At 28.5% G+C, this 22,468-nt stretch overlaps 2 protein-coding genes across 10 annotated transcripts in view; one reads left to right on the plus strand and one right to left on the minus strand.

The window, feature by feature from the left end:
* The first annotated feature begins 156 nt into the window (after positions 1-156).
* On the plus strand, positions 157-1,965 carry LOC127067618 (protein-lysine N-methyltransferase EEF2KMT). Its single transcript, XM_051002792.1, has 5 exons — positions 157-566; positions 644-796; positions 887-1,072; positions 1,163-1,661; positions 1,748-1,965. Exons 1-5 carry the CDS (start codon positions 495-497, stop codon positions 1,852-1,854), a joined length of 1,017 nt encoding a protein of 338 aa, XP_050858749.1. The 5' UTR covers positions 157-494; the 3' UTR covers positions 1,855-1,965.
* LOC127067601 (MICAL-like protein 1) overlaps positions 1,950-22,468 on the minus strand; it is a 59,136-nt gene continuing 38,617 nt past the window's right edge. For 6 of the 9 annotated variants that reach the window (XM_051002709.1, XM_051002705.1, XM_051002706.1 and 3 more), the window contains 9 exons: positions 21,450-21,628; positions 14,787-14,875; positions 4,353-5,884; positions 3,979-4,162; positions 3,521-3,859; positions 3,027-3,162; positions 2,716-2,944; positions 2,408-2,520; positions 1,950-2,314 (listed from right to left, as the gene is read on the minus strand). In XM_051002709.1, the coding sequence (XP_050858666.1) occupies positions 2,124-2,314; positions 2,408-2,520; positions 2,716-2,944; positions 3,027-3,162; positions 3,521-3,859; positions 3,979-4,162; positions 4,353-5,884; positions 14,787-14,875; positions 21,450-21,628 (2,992 nt within the window). In that variant the 3' untranslated portion in view covers positions 1,950-2,123. Of the gene's footprint in view, positions 2,315-2,407; positions 2,521-2,715; positions 2,945-3,026; positions 3,163-3,520; positions 3,860-3,978; positions 4,163-4,352; positions 5,885-10,718; positions 10,773-14,786; positions 14,876-18,870; positions 19,124-21,449; positions 21,629-22,468 lie in introns of those variants that run through there. The other 3 variants (XM_051002711.1, XM_051002710.1, XM_051002713.1) reach the window with 3 other exon arrangements.

Genomic DNA, 22,468 nt, shown 5'->3' on the forward strand with positions numbered 1-22,468 from the left:
TCGGAATGATTAATTAAATATTAATGCTTCATATAGAGTATACATTTCTCGATATAAAATAATAAGATATGTATTAAATTAATCGACAGTATTTCGAGAGGAAAAGGTTAGTAAAATTAAAAGAAAAAAGAGAAAAGAAAAAGAAAAAAATGGCGCAATCAAATGGCGGAAGTACGACTTCCGTTACACAAAGAATTTTTATGATTTCTCTCTATTATCGTTCTTTCGTGGTTCTTCGATTCAAAGCCATATGATATTTTTTTCGACAAGTAGAATTTTATAACGCGAAGATCTTGAATTATCATGAAAAGATCAAAACAGTTTGTGATGATAAAATTATAATTACAATTGTAATTAATAATATTGTAACAATAATAAAATAAATAGGAACGGTGTATAAATATTAAACTAATGAATTCAATCAATAAAATACTTTTAAACATGTATTGTGTATCTTAACCTATGTTCACGTTCGGGCAATTAGTTTAGCTAACATGGAATACCATATTATTGATTTGAAAAAATTATTTTTTTGTTGCGCCTCAATAAATAAACACAAACAAGTGGTGGGTGGTAAACAAGATTATTTTTGTTTTCGAATAAAAGAAAATAATCGGATAATTCTTATTTACATTTTCTTCAGTTCCAGAAATTGAAGCAAGAAAAGGAAAATGGTATGATTAGTATAGATGTTCAAAAAAAAATTTTAGATAGTACAGTGAATAATATCTTGATTAAACAATATCCTGTTAAATATTCCTATCAGAGAGCATTTATTAAGTTATTAATTGGCGAGGTATTAATTTGTTTTAATATTAAAAAAATGAAACTACTATTCATTCGTAGCATCATCTATTTTCCCAATTCTTTTTTTTTTTTTTTATAGTTAGAACAAAACGGTGATGAGATAGACGACGATATTTTTGTTGCCTATTGTAACTTACTATCGTTATCTGAAAAAGATTTACATTACCGTCATTTTTTACAAGAACAAGGAGACTTACAATATATTACGATACAAGAAAGTATAAATATTATATCCAAGGGAACAACTGGATTATGCGTTTGGCAGGTAGATTTGATATAAATTGTTAAAAACAATATCATGTTCATTGCATATTTATATACATATATATATATAAACGAGTATTATTACAAACAGGGTGCTTTACATCTGGCAGCATGGTGTTTTAAAAATAGAAATCAATTTTTTGGTAAAAATATCTTAGAGCTTGGATGCGGAGTTGGACTAACTGGTTTGAGTATTATAAATGCTTGTTCACCCAAGCAATACATATTTTCTGATTGCCATGAAAGTGTTCTAGATATACTTTGTAATAACGTGAGATTTAATTTATCATCTATTCGAGATAAAATATCTGCTGAAACTTGTATATTAAATGATAGATTAAAGTTACATATTAAATGTAATGATTCAGATGTAAAAGTAATAAAATTGAAATGGGAAGATATAAGCAAATATATCAGGGAAGATTTAATAGTTCACGACGTTATCATAGGTGCAGATATACTATATGAAAGCACTTCTTTTTATTCATTAATAATTGGATTAAATTGTCTCTTAACATCTAACAATTATGCCATCATTGCCGCAACAATACGTAATGAGGATACCGTAAAAACGTTTCTCAATCAATTAGGTATTTTTTTTTTTAATAATAAATAAGGTATATTAAATATTATTTATTGAAAGATTCGTTATATTAATAAATAATTTTGGTTATAGGAGAACATAATCTTACTTACTTGGAATGTGATATACCAGAACAAATAGTTTCTATCGAATCAAGTCATATACCTGTAAAAATACTACAGATATTTAAAAAGGATTGAAATTTAATCGAATTAAAAAAATATATATATCTAAACATTGTTATGTTTAATTATTATTACGTTCGTTGTATTATAGTAATTGAATAAGAAATATATTTATTTTTTATTGAACCATTAGTTATATTTATTACTAGTGTTTTATGGTAATCCTTTGTATTTATAAATAACAAATCTTGCGTTAAAAATATTTATAAAAGTATTAAACGATAACTAGCTTATTCGCAAAAAACTTTATAGCTAATAATATTTAACAGTTAATATTTAATAACTCAAAACCACTTCCGCTTGTTATGGCGTTTGAGTTTCACTTCAGTCTCATCCACGTCCTTGTCGGCATCCTTCTTAGATAATTTTTTGAACTTCTTCTCTTTTATCTTCTCTTTTATTTTACTTTTTTTCGTTTTCGTGGAATTAGAAGAAGAATCATTGTTACTATTGGTAGCATCGCTTTTGTTTCTAGCTATAAAAACATTAACGTATAATCATTCACTTTAAAGCATTTATTTTATAACATTATCTTATTATTAATTCCTACGATATATATCATACTTACCAGCAAATAATCCCATATGTTTGTGAATACTCTTATCTTCCTCGACTGCTCTTTTACGATCCATTTCTAAACATTCTACTATTTCATTTCGCCTTTCTACGATTTCTACTAACCTGCAAAAATTTAATTTTTACTTTATGTATATATACAAATATATATAAAAATGTGAAAATAGTATAATATAGTATAATATTAGTATAATATATATGTGTATTATAATCCTTCATATATACTATAATAAACGTAATCTCTAACTATTAAAAAATGTATATTATAATACTTTTTATATTACATTTATATTACAATACCTTTGTATTAAAGCTTCTTCTCTCTGTTTATCGAAATCTGTCTTTGTAGCTTCTGGTTGGCACATAAGACAACGTATTTGATATTCAACATCAGCATGCTCTTCTTCCAATCTTTGTTGTCTACGTAGTAACATTAATTCAGCCTGTCTCCTAAACAATTCATTCTTTTCATTGACCAAAGCAAATAATTCTAAAATGAGTTCTTCGACGTCCATACTCAGAGAAGACTCTGAAAGAATTAATTTAATGAACATAAAATTCGAGTAATAAAAAAAAAAAAGATACATTATAATTTTTTATTACGAATTTACCATCAACTCGTGCTCCTGTTTCACATTTGTCTCTAATTAATTGTTCCAAACGTACACCCTGCCTTTCCAAACCTTGCTGTTGTAATTCTATTTCATCCAATTCTAATTTGACATCTTTCATGGACATAACTTTGATCTAGAAAATATAAATATTAAAAGATATTAGAAAGGATACATTTTCAAATATAACAAATATATTCTTTATATATATATATATATATATATGTTACATATATAAATAAAGAATTTTATAGATATTAATATTTAATATATAATAATAATAATAATAATAATAATAATAATAATAATTAATTTTATAGAATTTTATAGATACATATAAATAAAAAATTTTAATATATAAGTTTATATATATAAAGAACAGAATGTATGTGTGCATATATATATATATATATATATATATATTAATATATATATTAATATATCTATATTAAGAATAAAAGACGCTCCTAAATAACGAAACGATTTATTCATACTTTTCTACGATGTGGCGTAGGACGTGGTGGTGCTGGTCCCTTCTTCCTTTTCCACTTTCCTTGAACACTCTTATCCGGATAAGATTTAAATTGTGGACTTTCTACACAGGAAACGCTAGTCAAGCTTTGCCTGTTTCTATTAGCCTCGTCCTTGTTATTTTTCTGATCTTCCCACATATTTACACGTGTATCATCACCGATATCATCGGCTTGATTTATCGGAGATTCTTCAAGAACCAAAGGAGTATTGACGGACGCATTCGGAGTGCTCGTAGGTATAGGTGGAGGAGGAGCTGGCTTCGCCTTTCGTGTTCGTGGTGTAGTACGGGGAGACACGCTCTGATAATCGAAAAAAGAAAAAACAAACAGTAAAAGAACATGATATAGAAAACGGACGAAGGAAAAAAAAAGAATCCAACGAAACAGTCATTCCAAAGAATATAATATAAAAAACGTACACGATAGCCGGTGGAAGGGAACAGTTCCTTAGCCGTTGGTGGCAACGGTGCAGGTTTTTTCTTTCTATATGTTCCACCTGGCGTCGAGGTCGATTCCGAACTAGTTATTGAGCTGTTTGATGCATAAACGCCTCTACGATTTAGATCGGATTTCCGTTGAATCAATCCCAGCTCGGTTGTATTTCTACGATTGAAAATAAACAAGGATTCGTATAATCTTTTGGGATTTGATAATACTTCATAGTATAGATATAAACAGATTACAAATTTAACGTTGTTAGAACGTCATTTGAAGAATAATGAAAACAACAATTAAAAAAAAAAAGAAAGAAAGAAAGAAAGAAAGAAAATAGAAAAGAAAAAAGAAAACATACGTGATAGTACGTGGTTTGGGTATAGGCACTGTACCAGATACCATAATCCGTTTGTTCTCCGTATCACTTTCATGTTCATCTTCCTCGTCACTGGAGAACGGATTGAGACTGATCTGTGGTGCAGTCAAACGCCGTTTAGCCGGTAGAACCGTGAGTGGTGGTTTCGATGCTGGCAAAGGAACCTCATTCTCTACTTTATCTTCTTCTTCTTCTTCTTCATGAGCAATATCATCATCAAAAGGATTAGTCGAGATCTTGCTAATGCTCTTAGTACTACTATTCAAAATCGTATGATATTCTTCCTCATTTTCTTCGTCGCTTTTAAAGGGATTCAATTCTTCTGGATATTTTTTACTTGTCCCAGGATCGATCTCATCAGCAGTTAAAAAGGTAACGTTTTCAACGGAATCATTTAAAGAATCTTGGATTCTACGATCATCCTTACTTTCGTTACTCTCATTCGTGGGACATTTAATAGCTTCCTCCTTTGGCACATTGTTTCTCTTGTTTGTTCTTACAGGTGGGGACGGTATTTGAACTTTATTCGAATCGCTATGCGAAAGCGTCGTTTCATCTTGCAAAGGTGTCGCCGAGCGATTCGAATGAATAATTGACTCCGATTCTGGAAGCGAATTATTAATAGCTTCCTCTTTGGAATTCTTGGTATCTTCGATACTCGACAATCTCGGTCGAGGTCGGTCATCGAGATTCGTCGATTCCTCCGTACGAAGGACTTCCTTATTCTTCTCCTTCTCCTCCTCCTCCTCCTCCTCCTCTTCTTCCGCCTCCGCCTCTGCTTCCACCTCCACCTCATCACCCTCCTCTAATTCTTCATTCTCCTCTCCAGAGAATATATTTCTCTTTGTCCTTTCATCCTCGATATTCTCGTCATTTCTCTCCGAGAACAATTGACTCGCCATAAAGTCGAGCCTCATTCGTGAGGTCTGCGATATCAAATCTGGTATCTGTGCGTCTACCGATCGTTTCCTAGCAAGAACAATGATATTTTCATCGTCCTTTAATTCTAATACCATCTTCCGTTCAGTTTTTTCTTCGTCACTGAGAGACCTTCGGTGGCCATTACCGGAAACTCGGTTATCCACCATGTCCGCCATTTTCACTTCTTCAACCTCTTCTTCTTCTTCTTCTTCTTCTTCTTCCTCTTCTTCTTTTTCTTCTCTTTCCTCTTCTTCTCCTTCGATCTCTATTTCTTCTTCCTGTTCTTCTTCTCCTTCTTGTTCTTCCTCGTTACCTTTGTCGCTATATTTTTTTAAACGACGATTCGTCAATAACGATAACGACGATGTCGATGACGACAAAAAGGTTCTCTCTTCGTCCGGACAGGTCTCGCAGCAATATTGACTCTCTTCAGTCTCGTAATAACTATCAGGCATCAATTGGTGCCCACAACGGGCACAACGGAAGCAGGTACGGTGGTAAGCTGCGTGTCCGATCACCAGCTTCTCCGCGAGGAAAACCGGAAGTCCGCACGACGCGCACGGATCTCGACGCATTCCCAGACGCGACCCCACCTGTTTTAAGAAATTCATGTTTATTAACTTCTATCTTTTATTTTTGTTTATTTTTCCTTTTCTTATTATTTTCTTTTTATTTTGTGTGGGTTTTTTATTTATTTATATATTTTTTTTTAAGTTAATCACGTTTTTTCGAGAGAGAGAGAGAGAGAGATAAAGAAAGAGAAAAAGTATTACCACTCTTGATTATTATCGTATTATTAATTAAAAAGAAAATTTTTATTAAAGTAGAAACGAGACATGAAAATGTATTGTACAATTGTGTAATGAACTTATGTATATACGTCATAATTAAATCAAATATCATTTTTTCTATGTTATATCGTTCGTATTAGATATACTAGGCTTTATGGTCTTGCAATATTTTGAAAAGAAATTTCGTAGATCGAGAGAAAAAGAATTGAATTTATATCTCTCGATTATTGTTATATTATAATTTAATTTAACAAAGGAAATGTTGAATAATGGGAAAAGTGATCATCTGTTAAACATATTCTATGTTATTTTATTCATATGCATAATGATGTCAATCATCATCATGTCTCTTTTTTTTCATACTGTAAATAAATTTCTATGAAGAGAATGATTTTAATTAGTTATTTTCAGTTATTATTATTATACTATTTATAAAAAAATGAATAAAAAAGAAATTTTCTGATGTTAGTAATTAAAAAAAAAATAAAATAAAATAAAAAATAAAAAAGAAACTGCATTTACGATATGTTCCATAATTTAATAATCGAATATATTTTATTCGTTATACTTTAGCATCATGCTTTTCTTCATCTTGAATAAATCTTATACATTGACAGAGAGAGATAGAGATAGAGAGAGAGAGAGAGAGAGAGAAAGAGAAAGACAGATAAATAGATAGAAAAAGGGAGAGAAAGAGAGAATAATTTTATGTAACATTTTTAACTATTAACTAATACTATTAATTAAGCAATTCTACAAAAAATAAAAGAAACAAGTAAAAAAAAAAAAAGAAGATAAAATGTATTTACAATATGTCTATGTATGTACATACCATAATCAAATTGATTTTTTATGTATACAATATACTACATTATTTCATATATCAGTATGCATACATACTGTTATCATATTTCATCTTGAAAATAAATTTTATACATCAAAATGATATGTGTGTATGTGTGTGATAGAATGAGAGAGAGAAGAGAAAAAGAGAGAGACAGAGAGAGAGACAGAGAGAGAGAGAGAGAGAGAGAGAGAGAACGAGAATGATTTTATATAACACTCTCAACTATTAACTGATACAATTAGTTAAGCTAAACAATTTTATAAAACAAAAAAAAAGAAAATAAATAGAAAAGAAAAAGAAAACAATAAAATTTATTTTGTAATATATCTATACATATACACACACCATGATTAAACTGATTTTCTATACATAAAATATACTACACACTATTTCATATACCATATATGAATTTCATATATCATATATGAATTTCATATACCGTATATGCATATATTGCATATACTTCATATATGCATATACTGGTTATCATCCTCCATCTTGTAAATAAATCTTATAGACTAAAAGAGTATGTGTGCGTCCGTGTATGTGTGTGTGTATGTGAGACAGAGAGAATAAGATAGTGAAGCCCGCTTATTTCCATTACCACTTCGTTACACCTTTTACGTTGGAGAAACGATAGGATAGAGCCGAGTTACGTCGTTCCTTTTCTCGCCAGCTCATATGCAAATTCGACGAGTACGAGTTAACGAGTTTATCTGCCGACTCTTGTTAGGGGACTCACGTTAATACCACACAAAACCACCACGACATTGTCGCCAGTCGTGTTAATTTATGTAGATTTGAATTATGTACTTGGTAGTTTTTTTATTTATTGTTATTATTCTTATTATTAATATTATTGTTATTGTTATTATTATTGTTATTATTATAATTATAATTATTATTATTATTATTATTATTATTGAAGTTTTAAATATTTAAATATGTGTACTTACTGTAATATCAATGAACAATTTATTCGACGATTTTTAATGTCCCAAACTGTACATTATTTATAAAATCCGTATTATAAATAACTACGTGTTTGTTAAAAGCTGATGCATAGCGTTCAAAATCTCTATCGATGGTTTTTAAATTTATTATTAAGTAAGAAATTTACTTTATTAGGTATAATGATTATCTTCTCTACACGATGCAAATTTCTAATCAAAGACATTCTAATATCATTTCAATCGTCAGTATTACGAATTTTATTAACATATTTCTTAGTAATTTATTTATATTTGTTAATCTATAAAAAAAAAAAAAGAAAAAGAATGAAGTGCTTGAATTGTAGATTTAAATTAAGATCCAAAAGAGAAACAAGAGACATAAAATAATTTTGACAAAAAGCTATACCTAGCTCTTCTTTCACGTATTAATATTTTTTTAATTATTACATTTAATCGTAAGATTAATTTCGTTCACAAAAAGAAAAAAAAAAAGAAAGAGAGAAAGAAAACAAGAAAGAAAACACTACTCGTTACCGATCGATCGACGAATGCATTGTAATTTTTTTCTACTTCGAGCACTGGTACGTCTTATCGTCACTACGTTACAAAAAAAAAAAGAAATAGAAGAAAAAATAGAAAAAGACAAAAAAAATGTCAAAAACACACGTTATGAAGAAACGAATTTTCCTTTTCTTTTTCACGTTGTTGTTTTTTCTTTTTTTTTTTTTTTAATTGATTTCAAAGGCGGGAAAATGAGAAAATAAAGACGCGATGCAGAAGTATGGTATGGTGGTTGGTACTACTCGAGTCAAGTGGAGAAGAAGAGACACTACGAGAGAGTGTAGTGACCGTGCGCCCGATTTCTATTCGCTTCTCATCGACGCGTGCGTTCCTTCTTGGCTTTCCTTCCTTAGCTTTTGTTTTGTTTTCTTTTCTTTCCTTTTCTTTTATTTTCTTTTCGTTCGCACGCACGAGCCAACGACGTATAAATAGAATAGCGTGCCACCGTGCCGATAGAACCTAACCAACGCGTCTCTTTTCTCGATCGTTTATTTCCTTTTCTTTTCTTTTTCTTATTTTCTGGTTTCTTCTCCTCAAGTTTCTCAACAAGTTTTCATTTTTTCATCAAGTTAACAACACGTTGACCGTCACGAATTTTTCGTTTAATCTCGTTTCATTTAACGTTCCTAGTGGTATTACAATTATTATTATTATTATTGTTATTATTATTATGGATATTGTTAATGATAATCCTTTTTATTTTTTATTTGTTTTAGTGCTTATTTTGTCGAATTTTGTTTTATTTTATTTCGAAATTGTTTATTATTATAAATATATTTATAATGATGTTATTTTTTTGTTTGGTATAATTATCCAACAATGAGTTCGCGCTTGATCTTAACAAAACTTTAATATGCTAAAAATGTTAAATTTTGTGTATGAAAATTTTTTAAAAATTGCAAAAATAATATTCTATATATTTATGGTTGATCACACTTTTTTGTTTATATATTGCTTTAATAAAATTCATAGGAAATTTTAATTTCTATGAAATATGAAATCAATGAAAATGGACGAACTGACGGTGATCATTAATATTTAAAATAATAATTTACATATGTAAGTATACATTTTTAATGCATTTATATTAAAAAATGGAATAAAATTGATTAATTGAATAGAACATTTTTAACAACGAAACCAACGTATTAATCTTATACTTTTTATTATTTTTAAGATTATTCATCCAATAACTTGGTACTACGTAAATCAATATTTTTTTACGAATGACCAGAGAAAATAAAGTATTATTTTCGTTTCGAATGCTTGCACGTAACGATAAATTTAAAAATATTTAAAAATTGTTAAAAATAATTTAAACTAATCGGAGAAAAATAAACTCCGACGATTTGTATATCTTTCAAGGTTATGTCGTACTATATCTTTCTTTTTTATCGTCGTTGACAAAACGAGTATAAGAAGTTCTAAAAGAAAACAAAATACAATTTACACGTATTCACAAATTCAAAAGATTCTTATCCGAACTTTGAAATCTTTCATTTTTGAAAGAGTATTCGAATATTTCTATTTACATAATGTATGTATAAAGTTATATATTACATACATGAAGAGGGAAACGAATAAACAATAATTTCGTTGGCTTATTTAAAAGGAAATGAAAAGAAAAACAAAAAGAAAAGAAAGAGAATACGAAGCAAAGAGAGAAAGAGAAAAAGAATTTTTTTAAAATACTGTATACGTGTACCTTCTTACGAACATAATCTAAAATTTAATTCTCGTTTCTTTCCAATGAGATTAAAAAGAAAAAGAAAAAAAGAAAAATATGTATATAAAAAAAGAAAGATACAAAAAAATTATCGAACTCACTCTACAATAATATATATCACTCATAATAAATAAATAAATAAATAAATAAATAAATAAATAAATAAAACAATAAAAAAAATAGTAAAATAAGCAAAAAGATGTTTGATGTTAATGGATGTTACTCGGAAATAAAGGGTTTCATTTTGCAACGATATTACGTCATGCATATCAGAGCGTAATGGGAAGAAAAAAGAAAAAAAAGAAAAAGAAATAAAAATCGAAATATTAAAAGAAAGAAAGAGAAAAAAAATATGATAAGAGCATGCAAGATTCCCCAAAAAGAAAAGGAAAACAAACAAAAAAGAAATATAACCAGAAAGAAGAAAACCAGAAGAAAAGGAAAAGAAAAGAAAAGAGAAGAGAAGAGAAGAAAAGAAAAGAAAAAAAGGAAGAAAGAAAGGAAAAGAAAGATACAAGCAACAAAACAATAAACGACAAAGCGAATTACCTTCTAGCAGAATATTTCAGGTTTATATTGCCCCATTAAGTCCAAGCTTTCCTCCTGGGGAACAAAAATAAACGGTGAGAGAGGAGTTAACACGTGTTTCCAATAAGAGGACGAGAGCGACGAATGGCCGGTCGCGTTTAGTTCGTACGTTTTAAATAATAGACTGACTTTTCGTCGGTATTAAACAACGAAAACAAGTAAGAATGATAATAATGGTAACAATGTCAACAACAACGACGACGAAGACGACGACGACGACGACGACGATGACGACGACGACGATGAGAACAACATAACGTGGACATTGAGAGTCACGCTTGTGAGGAAACGATGAGTCACTTTTACAATGGCCAACAGTAAAAATTATATAAATCCTTCGAGACGACACAATGTCTGTCCCATTTTCCATAACCACGATAAGATAAAGAAACGAGCGTTGTACAGTTGAAAGGGTAAATATGAAAATTTCGACGAGGTTTCCACTTAAACGATAATAAATTGTATCTTTGACCCTCTTTAATCTCTTCCGATTCCTTTCTTTTTTTTTTTATTTTTTTATTTATTTATTTTTTTTTTTTATGTAACTTCGAAATCACACGCTCATAATAAATCTGTATTATTTTCAATTTTTCTTTCTTTTTTTTTTTATTTTGCTACAACTTATCGCTGACATTTCATTCGTTTGTGATATACTTTCGACTCGGTGCAACTTTGGATTTTTTGAATTTTTTTTTTTTTATGTAACTTTGAAATCACACGTTCATAAATCTGTATTATTTTAATCTTATTTTCAATTTGTCTTTCTTTCTTTTTTTGCTACGACTTATCGTTGACATCTCATTGTTGTTATATCATTCGTTTATAATTAATGAGCTCTGTGTAGTAATGGTGACTTGTCATATATTTTGTATATTCGTATTTTGCAAGAACAGTACTGTTTAATAATTATTAAGATTCGTGTAATAATTCTCTCTTTTTCTCTCTCTTTTTTTTTTCTTTTTTTATGTAATCATTTTTCCTACTTGTCACGTCATATAACTTTTTAGCTACATGAAGATAATTTACGTCGAGTATTTTTGAAAATATTTGCGTTTCTTTTCTGTACGTTTTACACATGAGAAATGAAAAAAAAAAAAAAAATAGGAGACAAAATTTGAAGCACATGAAAGAAAACAAAAAAACAAAAGATATTAACAACTATACATAAATATATCAATAAGAATCTTTGTTAGACTCTGACGAATATTATTTGTTTCGCATCCTACAAGTATTATCGACATGGCCACTAGATAATAAATAATAAATCCTTATAAGAAAAGGGAAACATTTTATTTAAAAGAAATTTTTTTTCTAAATTATAAAGTAATAAAAAAGAAAAACAAATTTTTTGTAGATCATTCCATTGTTAAATTTTATATAAAAGAAAAGATTACTTGTTACACACGAATTGAAAATAATATAATTAAATGTGATAATACTAATATTCCATATATATATTCACACACAATATCTGCTATATTACCAATTATGACTTCAAAGTTACACAACTCATATACTTTTTCTTTTTTTGTCCTTTAAATAAATAAATAATAAAATACAAAAATTATAAAGATCAATATTTCCTATTAAAAGTCATATATCTATTAATTTAACGTTACGTTAATTTCATTTTTAAATACTAAAAGGAAATTAGATTTACGGAGAGTCAATGCATAACAATGAATATATGCCCCTTCAAACATAGAACGATTAATTTTCTCGCAAATTATGCGGAATGTTAACGGTTCCGGTGAAACGCATTATAGGAACGTATTGTTTCTCTTTGAGAAAGAGACTAAGCTAGACGATAGAATGAATCGACAAAAGTATATACAATATTCGTTTCGATAGAAACTCGTTGGCACATTTTCGAAAGTTGTTATTTCATTATAGTTTTACGATGACCGACGAGTAGCTTAATGGCCTTTCATCGCGTTACCACTCGTTTTTGATTGCCCATTTATGATGGAAGAGAAAAAAAAAATAAAAAAGAGAAAGAGAAAGAGAAAGAGAGAGAGAAAATTATGCAAAAGTGCATCTCGATGATGGTATTTCGTTGTTGCAATGGTTACAAGAAGAATGACGAGTCGATGTCAAGGTAAACTGCATACGAAGCGAACGTATGTATGTTCCTCACAATACATAGTTATTTTATTTTTTTCCCTTTGAAGAACTTTTACGGGTTACTAGAGAAAGAAAAAGACAGATAGATAGATAAAGACAGAGAGAGAGAGAGAGAGAGAGAGAAAGACGGATGCATCGTATCGGGGTGCGCCCGTGCACGACCTATATAACGAGAAGATTCTCGAGAGCAGATACTCTCTTCGAATGTTGGAACGCAGTTGATTGCGAAACGGAGATATACAAGAAGGTGAGAAAGATAAGAATCGTCTGCCTTTCTAAAGGCACATCAGATTGATCGATCGATCAAGAAAAATGATACGATCGAGAAGAAAATATGAAAGAAAAATGAAAAGAAGAGGAAATGAATACGAAGAGGGGTATGGGTGAAAGAAATAAGAAGAGAAAATAAAAAGAAAGAAAGAAAGAAAGAAAGAAAGAAAATGAAATGGAGAAAAAAAAACAAGGACAAAGGATGATAATAAAAAAAGAAAAGGAGGAAAGAAAAAGGAAAGGAAAATTGTATAAAAAGATGAGGAAAGAAAATGAGCAAAAGAAAAAAGAGAGAACAGAAGTATGAGAAGAAAGAAAAAGGAAGAAAAAATGCAAAAAAAAAGAAAAGAAAAACAAGGAGAGAAAGTGATAAGAAAAAGACAAAGAAAAAACGTGAAAAGAGAAATATAAACGAGGGAGAGTGATTTAAAAAAAAAAAAGGAAACAAGGAAACAAAGATAATGAACAGTAGGGAGGAAAAGAAAATGAAATGAAATGAAACGAAATAAAAAAAAAAGAAAGAAGAAGAAGAAGAAGAAAGAGAAAAGAACTAATTAAGAAAAAGAAATAATCGCCATTAATTTGATCTCGATCACGTGACAATATCCTCCGCCTCTTTTTATTCCTCGTAGGAGAGATTGTCTCTATCTCCATTATTTCTATTTAAATAATAATTATTCAGAGAAGAAATAGAAAGCTACGATATAAAAGCAGCGGCGTATAGCAATGGCGTATGGTAACGCTAGAATGATACGTTCTCGTTTCTTTGGATTTCGGATTATTTGGAATTGATGATTGCGATGAAGAATTTCGCAATGGGTATATACAGGGTAGGCAAAAATATTGCGACTTAATTCTCAAAGAAAGTTATTGCGTTAATAAAGAAGGAAAAGAAAAAAAAAGAACAAGATTCTTTTTTTTGTGTACTGTACAAAATTTTGGATTATTATGAGTGTTGATTGAAATAAAAAATATATAAACGTTTTTGTTTAACTGATTATAAACTTACTAATTTGATGAAATATTTAATTTAAAAAAAAAAAAACAAAGAAAGAAATCGGATTGATTTCATTTTATCATGGACATAGATATCGACAGGTATATATAAATATACATTTTTGTTCAAATTTGTTCGAAACACTTTAACATACCCTGTATATAAATAATATTATGATTAAAGCTCGGCGAGTAAAAAATGTTGGTAAAATAGAGAAAAAGATGCTTCCTCGAACGACGCTTTGATCAAAAGCTTTGAAAAAAAAAAGTAAATAAATAAATAGAAAAAAGAGCTCCACAAGCCTGCTGCTGCGCAACAACAATAATAATAACCACAACAACAATGATAATAAAATAATAAAGTAATAAAATAATAATAATAATAATAATAATAATAATAATAATAATAATAATAATAATAATAATAATAACTATTAAATGAGATAAATATATATATATGTAATAGATTAAGAAAATAAAGCCGGCAAAAGAAAGTTACGTGAAGCGAAAGTTTTTTTCCCCCTTATAGTGATGATTAATTAAAGTCTGTTACTTTTTTTATTATCCTTATTTTTTTTTTTACTTTTTTAATGCTCTAAGACTCAATTGCATCGTTTTAAAATTTCGATATATCGATACCTTGGCTTTTGGTGATTCTGGAACCGGGGCGATTCTTTCTTCCGTTGTCTCGACCGTTCTGTTCGTCGCTAAACGGCTAGGAGATGATCCTGAAATAAATTAAAATTAATTATAAATACAATATCTTCAATTTTTACATTATTAATTAAATATTTTTCAATAAACAATAATATTATGTACATTTTATTAACAGTTCCCATTTTATTATGTACTTGATGATTTTTGTTTTTCATAACAGGAAACTTGAATTTCACGATTTTACAGCAACGAAAAAAAAAAACAAATATAAAAAAAACTATCCTAACGTAAAAAGAAAACGAGAAAACAAAATAATTCCAATAGAATTAAATAAATCGTAATTTCATTTTACAATAATAATAAGATCGAATAATACGATTGAAAAGATATGAAACAATATTGATAAACGTTATTAAATATCGCAATGGAATCGTTAAAATAATTATCATAAAAACATGATACACGTAGAAAGAGGAAATACTTTTAAACGTTGTATTAAATTCGTCGATTATAAAAACAAACGGATGAAATATAACACGATTCCTATAAAATTTAATAATTTATAATTAATTTTCAACATCTGTTGTCCATAATAACAGTGAAAAGAAATGAAACAATATTGATAAATATTACTAAATGTCAGTAAAATAATAAACGATGTTTTAACGATTCAACACGTCGACTCTCTCTTACACACACGCGCACACACATATTCTCAGTCTGTCTCTCTCTCTCTCTCTCTTTTTCTCAATGCCTCCGCATTTCTCCCATTTCTCTTAATACACACACGTAATGACGAGAGAGACATAGTAGTATATAGCAATATGTTAATTGAGAATCTTAAAAGTATATACTCCCGTCTGCCAGCTGAGTTTCGCAATTACTCATAAACTTTGACAGGCAGGAAATTTAATTTCACCAACGAGTTACATTTATATACATACATATGTTTCGAAGACTCGACATATTATTAAACGTAAATTCGATCGTTAATCGTCATATCTGTCTTCTTGTCTCTTTCTCTTTTTCTCTCTCTCTCTCTCTTTCTCTTTTTTATAAATATGAGAACATTTTCTACGATATCTGATAAAATGTAACAGTAGCAACGAGATTATTGCCACGTAACGTGTCGTATATATAAAGTATAGAGAAAAGTGAGATTAAAGTAGATCAAAAATGCAAAGAGAGGTTGTTCTTATGAATACAAAATGAAAGATATTATAACGATTGAATGTTGACTTTCTGTTTGTCACTATTGACCTCGCTTTGATCCTTTGTCATTATTGTTCTCGTCGTAAACACGGACCGCTAGAGGAAACTGGATCGTGATATTGAAAATAATACGTAGTTACGTTTTCCTGTCCTCGATGGAGGGATTAAAAAAAGAGTGAGAGAGAGAGAGAGAGAAAGAGAAAGAGAGAAAGAGAGAAAGAGATAGAATACAATGTAAATTTCATGATCTAGACGTACGATAACAACAAGGCGATTCAACAAGTGTCTAGAAAATGCTATGTATCGTTCAACGTAAGTACATATTTTCGAATCTAACAGCAAATAAAAAGAGAAAGAAAAAGTTGGAAAGAGAAAAAGAGAGAGAGAGAGAGAGAGAGAGAGAGAGAGAGAGAGAGAGAGAGAGAAAGAAAACGAGAGATTCGAACAAAATGAATAGAAATCTGTGGAGAACTCAACAAGTGGCCGTTCAAGCTTTTAAAGTCATCGTATATGTATATTTCTGTATACTATTAAATATACATATATTTATATATATGTATGTATGTATGTATGTATGTATTTACCAATACGTACTAATAAAAACTTAATTATCACCTAGCAAGGACACTCATAAAGAATCTCAACAACTTTATTTGCCACGAGCTTATTAATAAGTCAAGAAGCAAGTTTTATTTCTTTGGATGAGAAACGAGAGACATCTTTTTGCTACAGAAACTTTCTCGAGTTCGAAGAGTCGTAGTGGTTTGTCACCGTTCTTTAAGTAGTCGTAATAAATTAAAATTAAAGAAAAAAAAAAGAATAAAAGATAAAAAATAAATAACAAAAAGAATCAATTAACGTTCATCGTTCGAGGAATTTTCGAATTTTCAATACTATTCAACGTAAGAATTTTTTTTCTTTTCTTTCGTTCGTACGTTCGTTCGTACGTTCGTTCATCGAATACGAAAGGGGAAAAAATGAAAAAAAAAAAGAAAGAAAAAGAGGAAAAAAAGAGCAAAAATGTGAGTAATTAATTCCGCGAGCATGTTTTGTCTTCTACGATTATTTTCTTCTTCGTAGTTTTTGACGCACGACTCTTGTACGAAACAAGAACAAGAAAGGACCATTCTTTTCTCCGGAGCGTTCATTATCTCGAACGAGCTGGTTCAAGAGAATGAGGGATTAATCTTAACGACAGAGGAAACTGCATGAGAGACGTCAATCTGTGAGAAACAATGGAAGTTGCATATATACATATTTATATAGTATATATATATGTGTGTTTGTGTTTATGCACGCATATACACACATATGTATATACACAGATGATTCTCAAGTGCATCATCATGAAAGGGAGAAAGTAAGCTAGTAATTCACCAACGTTCTATTTACAAGTATATTTGTATATACTGAGTTGTAATTTGTATGAAAAAAAGGAAAAAAAATTAAATTAAATTAAATTGAAAAAGAAAAAAGAAAAATGAAAAAGAATAATAATAACAATAATAATAATAAAAAATGTATATTATAACATTGAATATTCTCGACTACGTCGCAAATTTTTAACGAAAAACTTTATCATTCCATACAGACTTTTGTGTCGTTCGTATGAAAAAATAAATTAAATTAAATTAAAAACAAAAGAAATGATGATGATGATAATAACAATAATAATAATAATAATAATAATAATAAATGTAAATTATGACTACATATTCTCGACTCGACTGGTCGTAAATTTCTAACGACGAAGAAATTTATCATTCTATGCATACTGTCATTTGTATGAAAAAATAAATTAAAAAAATAAATAATAATAATAATAAACGTAGATTATGATTCTGTATTGAATTTTCTAATGATAATGAAATTTGTTATAACGTACTGTAATTAATATGAGAAAAGAAATTAAAATAAGAATAAATTTTATTACGTTAATTTTCTACGAGATAATTTTATTTTCTTTTCACAAAAGAAAAAAATTAATATTATATAACACGAAACTTTTACGTATAATTTGTACCATTGTATTATGTGTGATTTATACTTAATCTTTGAATATTAACAGAATTAGAAACTTAAAAAAAAAGAACTCTTTGTTTCGTTTTTCTCTCCATTATACAAGATGATACTTTTAATATGATACGAAAAAATATTAACGAAAGAAATCGTTTTATAGAAATGCGATGATATATTGATTAATGACAAAATGTTTTCGAAATTTCAAGATTATCGATGAATGGACACATTTTTATTAACACAATATTGCTGTATATACGTATAAAAAAAAAAGAAGAAGATTCATGGATATGAATTCGTTCTCTTTCGAATGACCTCGAATAAGAAAGAATGTCATTTATTGCATTTATGACGATACTTTTATGTTAAAAGAGACGTTCGAAATGATTTCAACTAACTTTGACATATGTCCAATTCGTGAACTAAGACAATATATTTATTGTTTTATTCATCTATCAAAATAAAAAAAAAAAAAATTGTTCTTTAAACGTATCCAAAAATATATCGAAATCGAACTGTATAAAAATTAATGAAAAGAAAAAAAAACAACCACAAAAGAAAATCAAATGAATATAATAAAATTTTTACTTTTAGAAGCTACGAAAAGATAATAATAAAAATATACGTCGAACGATTAAAACAAAAACAAATTATGCCTCAATAAAAAAAAATGTCCTCTTTAAATCAATCAATTCCTTTGACGTTTCTTTTTTTTTTTCTTGATATAATCAAAAACAACGATGTATTATAAACGGAGTGGTTATTAGATTGTCAACGAAATTAGGTTAAACATCCTGTACAATCAAAGATGGATAGTGCATGTTGCACGACGTACCATCTTCTCTCCTAAAACGCTGCAACCTATTTGGCCTATTTAGTCACGACAAGACGTTAACTCAATGCGACATTTCAAACGTCACGTCCGTCGATCGGACGTAGCGCAACACCACCACCAACCGCGAATGGCCTACCACTAAAATTGCACGTGACGGATGAACAACTCGATTTCTCGCTCTCAAGGCGATACGCATGCGTGCAAGAAATTATTCTACTAGAGATACTAATTTTAATTCTTGTTCAAGTATCTATCTATGTCATACATGGATAACATAATACATTTGACATACATTAGAACGATCAAATTAAACGATACGAAAATTTTCAACAATTTCTTATTTTCTCTTCCTTTAAATCGAGAAATCTAATTAATGATTGAATTAATGAAATTCATCGATATCATAAGTTTCTTCCCTTTCTTCTTTTTTCTTTTAATTATTTCTATTTGTTATATTAGAAATATAATTCTAATTCTCGATCAAATTTTCATTTATACTACGAACATGGATCAATGATTTTTGAAATATGTCAGAACGATCTAATTAAATGTTATGAAAATTATCAACAAATTTCTTTTTTCTCTTCCTTTAAATTGATAGATTTATTTAATAATTAAATTAATTAAAATCGTCGCTATCATAAATCTGTCCTTTTTTTTTATCATTTCTATTTGCTATATAGAAATACTAATTCCAATTCTCGATCGAGTATCCATCATCCATACTATATATGGATCAACGATTTTCGAAATATGTCAGAGCGATCAAATTGAATGATATGAAAATTTTTTTCTTTTACTTTAAATTGATAAATTTAATTAATAATTAAATTAATTAAATTCGTTGATATTGTAAGTTTATTCTTTTTCCTTTTTTAATTATTTCTATTTGCTATACTAGAAATACTAATTCCAATTCTCAATCAAGTACCCATCTATACTACACATGGATCAACGATTTTCGAAATATGTCAGAACGATCAAATTAAACGTTGTAGATATTTTCAACAGATTTCTTTTTTCTTTTCCTTTAAAGTGATAAATTTAATTAATAATTAAATTAATTAAATTTCTCGATATCACATGTTTGTTCTTTTTTTTTATTTAATTTCAATTTGCTATATTAATTCTCGATTGAGTATCAATCTATGTCATGCATGGATCAACCATTTTCGAAATATGTCAAAAAGACCAAATTAAATATGAAAATTTTCTACAAATCTTTTCCATTTAAACAGATAAATTTAATTAACAATTAATTAAATTAAATTAAATTAATCAATATCACATACGTTTAGCGTTTTTTTTTCTTTTTTAATTATATTTTTTTTCTATCGTTGGAATTAATCCGTGACGTAAGCCATAGAAAAATGCAACAATACGATTGGTCGAACAAATTTGCGAAAGAGAAACTTTGACTCGCTATTAGCATGAAACAACTTCTGTATTCAGAAAATAACATTAACAAGTGCCATAGGGTGATGCTAACTATACGAACTTGTTTCTAACTATCTTTTGTTTACACTATAGCGAACATAATATAATAATTTTGTTGACAGGAAAAGAAAAAGAGAAAGAGAAAGAGAGAAAGAGATAACAGAAACAATTTTCCAATGTAAAACTAAGAATATAAATTCAAAAGCGAAACAGTCATGAGCAAGACCATTTGTATTTCTGAATACACTTCGAATTTTCCATCTCGTTTCTCCTTCTAGTTTCTATTTTCTGTATTCTCTCTTCTCCATATTTGATTCGTTTACACTCGAAAGTTCGTCCATATTTCTTCCGTCTATACGTAAGGAAAAGTTTCGTTATTAGTTTTAACAGTTGACTAGGATAGATAAATGTCACTAGTGAATTAATTATTACGAGGACATATAAAATGTATGTAATACGTGTAACAAAAAAAAAAAAAAAAGATCGAATGAAAAAAATATATATATAAAATAATGATAATAATAAATAATAATATTAATAATAAGAAGAAGAACGAACGAAAGAAAAGCGAAACAAAATTGAATTCAAGTTATATAAAAAGAAAAAGGGGAAAAAAAAATATGAGTTTGATGTCGATAGAGCTATTTACTTTCATTGGATAAATCGATTAATAATTTACCTGAATGAACAATGAACACTCCAACACTTTTTCAGATTTTTAATAAAACGTCGAGAGTTCTTTAACGAATTATCGATCGATCGACATGTATATTTCTTTATAATATTTACTTCGTCTTTCTTTTTTTTATATTTTAATTATTATCATCATCATTATTATTATTATTATGATTATTAACTTTCTATAACCCTGTAGACTTCATATATGTATTAAGAAATAATTTTATAGCGATAAAATGAAACGAGATTTAAAATATTATATATACGCATATGCCCAATCATATTTGATTATGCAACTACAAAGTCACATGACGTCACATGATAGTTAACCTAACTAATTTTTCAAATAACTTCAGATACTTTCAAGCAATTAGTAGAGTAACATTTTTAAGATTGATTTTCTATTCTTTTTTTCTTCTTCTTTTCTTTTTTCCTAATTGTTAGACATTGCGCAGAAATCTTACCTTTGAAAGTTTGATAGAATTGTGAAAGATAGGTTAGAATTGATAATCGATCAGGCACGGAACAGGAAGCCATGTCTTCGGCGTCTAAAAGGGCGGGTATTCCTAAATGCTGCTCGGCAATTCTGAATGCCAGCTCGTTGTTCCCGTAGACGTCGTCCTTGTTAAGGCTGTTGAAATCGCTGCGAAATAAAGACGAAAGGTTAAGAAAGAAGAGAAAAAAAAAGAGGAAAAAAAGAAAAAAAAAGAAAAGAAAAGGAGATTGAGATCAAGGTTAAATTCATTAACGACGTTAACGCCTTCGACGTTGATGTCGTCGCGCAAATGAATTTTTCACGGAGCCTTCAAAACAAGCATTTCTTCAACGTACAATTATTATTATTATTGTTATTGTTATTATTATTGTTATTATTATTTGTTATAATTATTATTATTTCATATATTATTTAAGATCGTTATTAAATGACATTAGTGGAAAGTTCGTTGTTTCATTGATTAATGATCATAGTATTATTATTTTTTATTATTATTATAGTCTTATATAACTCTATTGTTATTAAATAATATTATTAAATAATATTATCACAAATTCTTTGTTTACTTAAATTTAGTGATTATAATATTATTGATATAACAATGTTATTGTTATTATTGTTGTTACTATTAATATTATTATAATCATCATGTACATTATATTATTACAATATTGCTAAAATATATTATCGTTGCCTCGTTTTCTTTCTTTTTTCTTGATAACTATATTACTATATCATTATTATAAAAGAATCTATTATCAAACAAGCACATTTTTTATTGATCAATAGTTTCAAAACGATATTCTTGTCAAAAATATATCACCATAAGCAATCGTACCAAAGTAAAAATAACTACAAGAGTCGTTTAATGCTAATCTTAGTTGACACTGTCAACAAAAAGATCGGCTGATATTCGAACGTAATATCGCCATGGAGTCGTGTGAAAATCGTTGATAAAAGGAGATTAAAAGTTATATCAATGCGAAA

The sequence above is a fragment of the Vespula vulgaris genome, chromosome 11, assembly GCF_905475345.1.
Source record: "Vespula vulgaris chromosome 11, iyVesVulg1.1, whole genome shotgun sequence".
Classification (NCBI taxonomy): Eukaryota; Metazoa; Arthropoda; class Insecta; order Hymenoptera; family Vespidae; genus Vespula; species Vespula vulgaris.